This window comes from Cyprinodon variegatus, unplaced genomic scaffold (assembly GCF_000732505.1).
Source record: "Cyprinodon variegatus isolate N-32 unplaced genomic scaffold, C_variegatus-1.0 Scaffold527, whole genome shotgun sequence".
Taxonomy (NCBI): Eukaryota; Metazoa; Chordata; class Actinopteri; order Cyprinodontiformes; family Cyprinodontidae; genus Cyprinodon; species Cyprinodon variegatus.
The window spans coordinates 490786-499124 of record NW_015150980.1 but is presented as its reverse complement, the minus strand read 5'-3'; the positions used below and the strand labels follow the sequence as shown (position 1 = coordinate 499124).

Genomic DNA, 8339 nt, shown 5'->3' with positions numbered 1-8339 from the left:
TACTTTTTTAGAATGACTATGACCTGGATGGCTGAAAATCTTCGCCAGTATTCAGCTTCTACATTTACCTCTGATGCTGCCTCAACTTCCAGATATAAACCAATCATATTTAGAGGGGTCCCTTTGATCTTATTTTTAATAGAATCAATTTTATTTATGTAGACTCTTATCATTAGTGCTAAGAGCAGGGTAAATTGACATTTCACACACAGCTCGCACACACACACAGAAAAAGCTGATTAACAGGGGAGCAGAAAGGCAGGAAGCAACTACATACTTGGAGATAGGAATGTAGGGTGTATGATCATTCTGTGGGACTGTCTGCGTGAAACTTTAAGATGTTCCCCCATGAAGATAATGGAAAGAGCCGGTGTTGCAGGAGGGGTCAGAGTTGCTGTTCGCAGATGCGTGCTGCTGATACTCCTCTCCCTTTGCAAAGGCCAACCAAAGCTTCGTTGTCCAGAATTTTTTATAACACTCCATCTAAGTTAAGTTACCTGCACTCGAATGAGCAGACCCAGGGAAAACCACTTGGAGAGTGTTTTCAACACTCTCCAATTTCCTAACATTTTGCTTCAATGTGCACAGCTCTGTATTAAACCAGGGAGCCAGGTTTCTATTTGTGAAGTTTTTCTTTGCGAGGGAGCCATGCTGTCCAAGGCAGTGCGCATGGAACTAGTAACCCCATCAACAGAATCATCAATTTCTGAAGAGGAATAATTGAAATGGTTGCCCTCTGCAGTATTGTTCAGTGATGAAGAGGAGAGAGGAGGTGGAACAGATTCTTTAACATTTATAACTGCATGATCTAATAATGATCTGCAAGAGTGAAACCTTCTTTTGTGGAATAAGAACTCTGTTCAACTAATTTTAAAAGTTATTAAACAGTGATCATAGAGCAGTGTTATTCCTTCACATTCAAAGCCGTACGTCAGCACAAGGTCAGAGCAGAAAGATGAGAATTTGTGGCACTTAAGTTATCACCTTCAATGTCAGCTTGGAAGTTAATCCCCACTATGATGACTTTGTCAATGATTAACACTAAATCAGATAGGAACTTCATAACATATAGGCGAATCACTGTCCCCCAGACATCCGCGGTTATACTTTTTATATTTATATATTTTTAAAACAAAGCGGAGTGTGTATGATGTCATCCGGGCACCGGACTAGAGCAGTGACAGGCAGCCCGGCCTCAGGCGGCTACACTCTACCCCTTCTATTCATTCGTCTAGCTACTCTGAATCGCTAATTCCATTTCGAGAGCGAGATCATCTGTGGTAGTAGCACTAGACATCTTCCAGGCATGTGAGTAAAACTAGCAGCAGTTCAGCGGACAGGATGAATGAATGGTAGCCGGCGTGCATGGATGACGTCATACACACTTTGCGTACCATAAATAAGAAATTATGAACAGTTTAGTTTGTGCCTTCAACTCGTTGCCCAAAGGAAGACGTTACTTGACATAACAAAACCGAATATCTTCGGAACAGCACCAAATGACACAAAACTAGTATGGGTGAGTAGAACATGATGTAATAACATAAAATCAAGGGGCCAATGTAAAAAAAAAACTGGCGTTCCCTTTTAAGTCTGTCTATGATTTTTTTAGTTCTTTGCTGTAATGATTTGTTGGCTGAGCATATAATTTTTTGTAGAGTATTCTACCACCTATTCTGTAAGTCTGGCATAGTTGTTTCTTAAGTACAGGGTTAGACCCATAATAATTGCTGCGGAATGGAAGGCCACCATAAAGAACTCAAAAAGAAAGGATAAACTAAACATCTGTTCTGTGTTTAGTGCATCCACAAAGCCACTAGTGAATTTCTCTATTGTGATATCAGTGTAGTTCTATTTTATTTTATTTTATTCTATTCTGTTCTGTGTTATTCTATCCATATCAATAGCCCTTCTGATCTACAATAAAACACAGGCTGGAATTGTTTGTCATTTCCCAAGTACACGTTGTAATCATACAAGCATAAGTTTAGAGATGCTTTATTCTTACCATTGCAGTCCCTTGAACCATTATCTACACGGAAAGCCCAGCGACCGGATAGATTGACGTTACTACCTAGGCTTACAAGTGTGATTTTTGGGATTGTCTTTTCAGAGAATGATTCCAGGATGGTAAAGTTGTGACAGGAAAAAGTTGTGTCATATCCAGCCTAGAAATAAAAGATTCATAAAAAAACAACAAGCAAAAAAATGATTTTACTCATTCTCATAAAATAGAATCTGACCAGGACCAAGACAGGAAAATAATGTATGTGTGTATTTAAAAGAAATACTCCAACCTTTATAAAGACGGGTTTGGATGCCAGGGATCCATAATTTAGAATAAAAAATGAATAATTCCCATTAGAAGCCAAGACTGCCTGAAAGGTTGTTTGCTATGAAAAACAAGAGTAATTTTCAGAATGAATTTGCAGATTAAACAGTTTATTCTCATTCCAAATATAACATCAAAGAGGTTTCCTTACTGTTTCAGGCATCAAACGATAGGGAATTTTATGCCATGTTGCAATAAAGATCCAGCTGGCATTAAAGTTAAGTTCTGGGAAGTACATGTTGATGTCCCGGGTGACTTGTTGGATAATGGAGCCGTTGGTATACTGAACATAGTAGATGTTACCACTTTTACTGTTGTCTAAATTGGTCCAGTAAGGAGCAATGATGTCTCTGTCTTCATTAAATGGAAACTGCTCTGGTGAATAACTTTTCCATGGTGCATCAAAGGTCAGATGACCATTGCGGTTCACCTGCAAATGAAATAATACTTGTTTGTTTTTTACATGTTTTGAGTAATGTTATAGTTTAATCATTCTAATAAAAGAAAAGTGACTTAAAGTTTAAGAAACAAGGTGAACATACAAAAATCTGAGAGTAAGATTTGCCAAAATAGTTAAAGGTTTGAAGGAGGGAAATTCTTGTGGAGCTTCCATCATCTTCTCGAGAGCTTGTTGTTCCTTCAATTGGGTAGAGGGGACCTAAACAAAGATCACCTGGATGGTCTGCCTGCGTTCCTAAAAAAAGAATCCAGTGTTCAACATATGAGGTTGAAACATGTACTCAGGCTTTAAATTTATGTAGAAGATTTCCTGCTCATGTATAATAGTTACAAACCAATTGGACACACATGATTCTCAGTAGAAAATACCTAGAGGAGTGATACTTGTATTTTGACACTATGCATGGTTTTATATTTTAAAAGGCCATAATAGTAGTAGTTCCTCACTGCTTTATCGCCAGTAGTAGTGCTGAGGTTTTTTTCTGAAGTGACCTGACAAATCATATCTAAAGGCTTTTTATTTGTATGATATTTCTATTTTTTTCAAACCAGGTGCAGTTGTACTTTAAGACAAGGATTTAACACAAAATTGATGGTGAATCTATTTTTGGAAATGCCATTGTAGTCAATTTTCCAAAACTCTTTGGGGATAAGCAACAATGCCCCAAGCCGTAATCATCTGCTTTGCCAGTTAAAAAAAAATAAAATTCAACAAAAAATATTTTATTAAGAAGAGTATTGGGGCCCAATTTTGAAAGTGTGGCATGGTTGCGTTCACCTTAACAAATGTTTAGTCCTTTACTGCAAAGATCTGCTGTTTCAAATAGGTAGTGTTACAACATATATTGCTTCACACACATTGCTGATTTAGAACCTGTTTCCAGTTCTGAAATCAGCCTGTGTCAATATTACAAGCTCAGTAGTTACATACTTAACTGGAACAGTGAGGCCTTTATTTTAAAATGAACAGTGAGTTGAGTTTTTGAAAAGACCTTGGTATTCAACTTCCCCAATACAGTTTTAATTTTGTTCGTAATGATATGAATTCTTTGCTGTATTGATCTGCAGTGTCAGAATACAAAGAATTTTTTGCAGAGTGTCATTACCTAATCCCTAAGTCTTTTGCGGTTTTTTTTTTAAGGATAGGGTCAGACCCAACAATAATTGCTATGCTATTCGAGGCCACAACAAAAGGCTCAAATAGGAAGTAAAAAAGGCTAAAATGCGCCCATTTTAATTGCCCTTTTGTCCAACCCCGTGACACAGAATAGTTAATCCTTGTTTCCCTAATACAGCTTCTATTCCTAATACCGATATAAATTTAGTGATGTTTTCTTCTTACCATTGCAGTCCCTTGAACCATTATCAACACGGAAAGCCCAGCGACCGGATACATTGATGTTACTTTCATGGCTTAAAAGTGACCTGTTTTTGCTATTATATAATGATCCAAGGATGGAGAAGTGGTGACAGGAATTGGCTGTGTCATATCCAGCCTAATGTAACAGGTGTTGGAGAGAGAGAAAGAAATAATGATAAAAAAAACATTAGTCATACTTAAGAAAATAGACATTGGCTGAGGCCAAGACAGGGCAAACAAAATATATTGTATGCAATTAACTGAAATGCTCTAACCTCTATGGAGACTGGTTTGGAAGCTAGGGAACCATAATTCAGTATCACAAATGAATAGTTCTCATTGGAAGCCAAGACTGCCTGAAAGGTTGTTTGCTATTGGAAAAAAAAGGGTAACTGTTAGAATGATATGCAGATTTAACATGGCTGATTTGCTTCCATTCAGGACATAAAATCAAATAGATTTCCTCACCGTTTTAGGCATTGAAAAATAGGGAACTTTATGCCATGTTGCAATAAAGATCCAGCTAGCATGAAAGTTAAGTTCTGGGAAGTACATGTTGATGTCCTGGGTAACTTGTTGGAGAATAGAGCCTTTGGTGTACTGAACATAGAAGATGTTACCACTTGCATGATTGTCTAAATCAGTCCAGTAAGGAGCAATGATGTCTCTACATCCATGCATTGGAAACTGTTGAGGAGAAAAACTGGCCCATGGTGCTTCAAAGGTCAGATGTCCATTGTGGTTCACCTGTAAATATAATAACCCTCAAATTAGGTAGTGCTGACTATTTACTTGTTTTGGGTAAATGTTTGAATATAGTCTTAATAATAAAAAGGAAAGTGACTTGAAGTCTAAAAAATAAGGTGAACATACATAGATCTGAGAGTAGGATTTGCCAAAATAGTTAAATGACTGAAGAAGTGAAATTTGTGTGGAGCTTCCATCATCTTCTCGAGAGCTTGTTGTTCCACCAATTGGGTAGAGGGGTCCTAAAAAGTATGATAGAGATTATCAATATTGTCCTCCATTGTTCTCAAACAGGATCCAGTGTTAAATATGGAAGGTTGAAAGATTCACTTAGACTTGACATTTCTGTACAAAACGTATTGTGCTAATATAAAAAAGTTTGAAACCAAGGGGGCACACATTATTCAGACAGAAAAATAAACAGATGAGTGTATGTGTAAGTGATGTGTGTATATAGTTTTTTTTAAATGTGTGGAGTATTCTGTGTCTTATTCTGAAAGGAATAGTTGTGTCTTAAGTATATCATTAAACCCATAAGTAATTGCTTTACAATGGAAGGCCAAATTAAAGGCTTACAAAAGAAAAGATAAACCTATGGTCTATAATGCAATACAGACTGGATATATTTGTTATCAAAGTACGTTCTAATCATAACAGCACAGGTTTAGAAATGCTTTATTCTTACCATTGCAGTCCCTTGAACCAAGATCTACACGGAAAGCCCAGCGACCGGATATTTTGACATTACTACCAAGGCCTAAAAGTGTAATTTTTGGGATTGCCTTTTGAGAGAATGACCCAAGCATGGTAAAGTTGTGACAGGAATAAGCTGTGTCGTATCCAGCCTAGAAATAAATGATTTGTATAGTTAAAAAAAAAGAAAAAAAAAGAAAAGTAAGTCACACTTAAGAAAATAGAATTTGGTTAGGGCCAAGACAGATCAAATAATATAGATGTATATTTAAATGAAATTCTCTAACCTCTATGGAGACTGGTTTTGATGCTAGGGAACCGTAATTCAGTATAACAAATGAATAATTCCCATTGGAAGCCAAGACTGCCTGAAAGGTTGTTTGCTATGAAAAAAAAAAGGAATTTTCAAACTGACTATGCTGATAAAACATAGTTTATTCTTATTAAACAAATCATATCAAATAGACTTCCTTACTGTTTCAGGCATTAAAATATAGGGAATTTTATGCCATGTTGCTATAAAGATCCAGCTGGCATTAAAGGTAAGCTCTGGGAAGTACACGTTGATGTCCTGGGTAACTTGTTGGAGAATAGAGCCGTTGGTATACTGAACATAGTAGATGTTGCCACTCTTTCTGTTGTCTAAATCAGCCCAGAATGGAGCAATAATATCTCTGCCTTCATCCATTGGAAACTTTTCTGGTGAATAACTACTCCATGGTGCTTCAAAGGTCAGATGACCATTGTGGTTTACCTGCAAATAAAATAACACTTAAATTAGGTATTGTTGTTTTTTTTACTTTTTTGACACATGTTATAGTATTATGTCATACTAAGAAAAGTGACTTAAAGTCTAAGAAGTAAGGTGAACATACATAAATCTGAGAGTAGAATTTGCCAAAATAGTTGAAGGTTTGAAGGAGTGAAATTCGTGGGGAGCTTCCATCGTCCACTCGAGAGCTGGTTGTTCCACTAATTGCGTAGAGGGGTCTTAAACAGAGATCACCTGGATGGGCTTCCTTTGTTTCTAAAACAAGATCCAGTGTTCAATTTAATGCCATAGTCACATTTCCAAAACCAGTTAAGGGCTGTCGATAATGTGTAGGAAGGGCGTGTAGGTGATGCAGCAGATAGCGTGAACGACCCATGTAGAGAGCCTCTGCGCAGCTGACGTGTGCTCCTTTGCCGCATGTATCTCATCCTGTCTTATACCCCCTTTCCTATCAGCCTACTCTCAAAAAAACCAGCCACTAATGCCACAAAAACTCAAAAGAAATATATATATTTATATGTGTAGGAAAATGAATATATTAGTTCTAAAGAAAATATGTAATCAAAACTATGTTTTGCAAAGTATTATATTAAACAGTTTAGTTTTACATTAAGTAATTGCTGAACTACTTGAACCTTGTGAGAATGAACTACTCTGTTAAAAGTAGTTCATTCTCACAAAAGTTGAGGGAAAGAATTCAGCCTTGAAAATAATTAGACACACAGTTCCTGCTATTGGCCATATTGGAGTAGGTTCTGTGTCTCTTTAAAAAGATGGGGAAACTGAAGTGCTTCCTTTTCCGAAGGTTAAGGGACAGATGTAGGTTGTCTGCGGTCATTGCTTTGATATTTTTTATTGACAAATAAATCTTTGAATTTGATTTCTAACTCTTTTTTTTTGTGTCTTCTTCTCTTTATTAACCAACAAATCCTGGGGAGGAGATTTAGCCATAGAATATCTTGTTATTTCTCTTTTAAAAATGTTTAAAACTGTGCTACAATCACCTTCACAGTCAAATGGGGAGTGTTTTACTTTTTAAAGTATTACATGTCTTACTTTAAGTTTTACATGATTGTTCTTTAAAATGTTGACACATTGGTGATTCAGAATCTGTTTCCAGTTCCTAAATAACTCTGCGTCAATATTAGAAGATTAACAGTTAACTACTCAAAATGTACAGTGAGGCTTTTATGTTAAAATGTACTATGAGGTTTGTTTTTCAAAAATGTCCTAGGTAGTATGTTTTCAAAAAATCTGGTAAATTCTCTTCGTAATGATTGTAATTGTTTCCGGTAAGGATAATGTAATGTAATGACATGTAATTTGTCAAAATAATAAAAAAAAAAAAATCATATTTTTTGTAGATTATTATATGTCTAATTCTGAAAGAATGGCATGGTTGTGTCTTAAGTATGGGGACAGACCCAAAAGTAAATGCTTAAAAAGAAAGAACAAAAAAAGAAAAACAGTTCAGTATATAGTGCAGAGCATTTTCATTGGCCTTCTGTTCCACCCTGTGATAAAGAATGGAGTTAATCATCATTTTCCTAATGTAGCTTCTATTCTTAAGAAAGATGTATATTTACTGTTTTTTTTCTTCTTACCATTGCAGTCCCTTGAACCACTATCAACACGGAAAGCCCAGCGACCGGATACATTGACGTTACTTTCATGACTTAAAAGTGTGATGTTTGAGTTTGTGCTATTAGACAATGATCCAAGGATGGTGAAGTTGTGACAGGAATAGACTGTGTCATATCCAGCCTAGAAATAACAGATTATGTAAAAACATCATACTTTAGAAATAGACACTGGCTAGGTCGAAGGCAAGGCAAACATATGTTGTATGCAATTAACTGAAATGCTCTAACCTCTACAGAGGCTCGTTTGGAATCTAGGTAACCATAATTCAGTATCACAAATGAGTAATTCCCATCGGAAGTTAATACTGTCTGAAAGGTAGTTTGCTAAGGAAA

General features: G+C 36.3%; 2 protein-coding genes across 2 annotated transcripts in view; both read right to left on the bottom strand.

Annotated features, from left to right (window-relative positions):
* Window positions 1-2623, bottom strand: part of LOC107095177 — a 20756-nt gene extending 18133 nt beyond the window's left edge. The window contains exons 1-3 of the mRNA XM_015391167.1: window positions 2484-2623; window positions 2298-2393; window positions 2009-2168 (exon numbers count right to left, since the gene is read on the bottom strand). Of these exons, the coding sequence (XP_015246653.1) occupies window positions 2009-2168; window positions 2298-2393; window positions 2484-2570 (343 nt within the window). The 5' untranslated portion in view covers window positions 2571-2623. The remainder of the gene's footprint in view (window positions 1-2008; window positions 2169-2297; window positions 2394-2483) is intronic.
* Window positions 2624-4601: 1978 nt separating this feature from the next.
* Window positions 4602-6567, bottom strand: LOC107095176 (sushi, nidogen and EGF-like domain-containing protein 1). Its single transcript, XM_015391166.1, has 6 exons — window positions 6467-6567; window positions 6067-6345; window positions 5879-5974; window positions 5584-5743; window positions 5025-5140; window positions 4602-4898 (listed from the first exon to the last, which is right to left on the bottom strand). Exons 2-6 carry the CDS (start codon window positions 6277-6279, stop codon window positions 4602-4604), a joined length of 882 nt encoding a protein of 293 aa, XP_015246652.1. The 5' UTR covers window positions 6280-6345; window positions 6467-6567.
* Window positions 6568-8339: the final 1772 nt, after the last annotated feature.

Coding starts and splice junctions, on each gene's coding strand:
- LOC107095176 (XM_015391166.1), bottom strand. CDS start 6,279: ATGGATGAAGGCAGAGATATTATTGCTCCATTCTGGGCTGATTTAGAC. Junction 5,975..6,066: donor ATATTTTAATGCCTGAAACA/GTAAGGAAGTCT, acceptor TTTTTTTCATAG/CAAACAACCTTTCAGGCAGT. Junction 4,899..5,024: donor AATCCTACTCTCAGATCTAT/GTATGTTCACCT, acceptor TTATATTTACAG/GTGAACCACAATGGACATCT.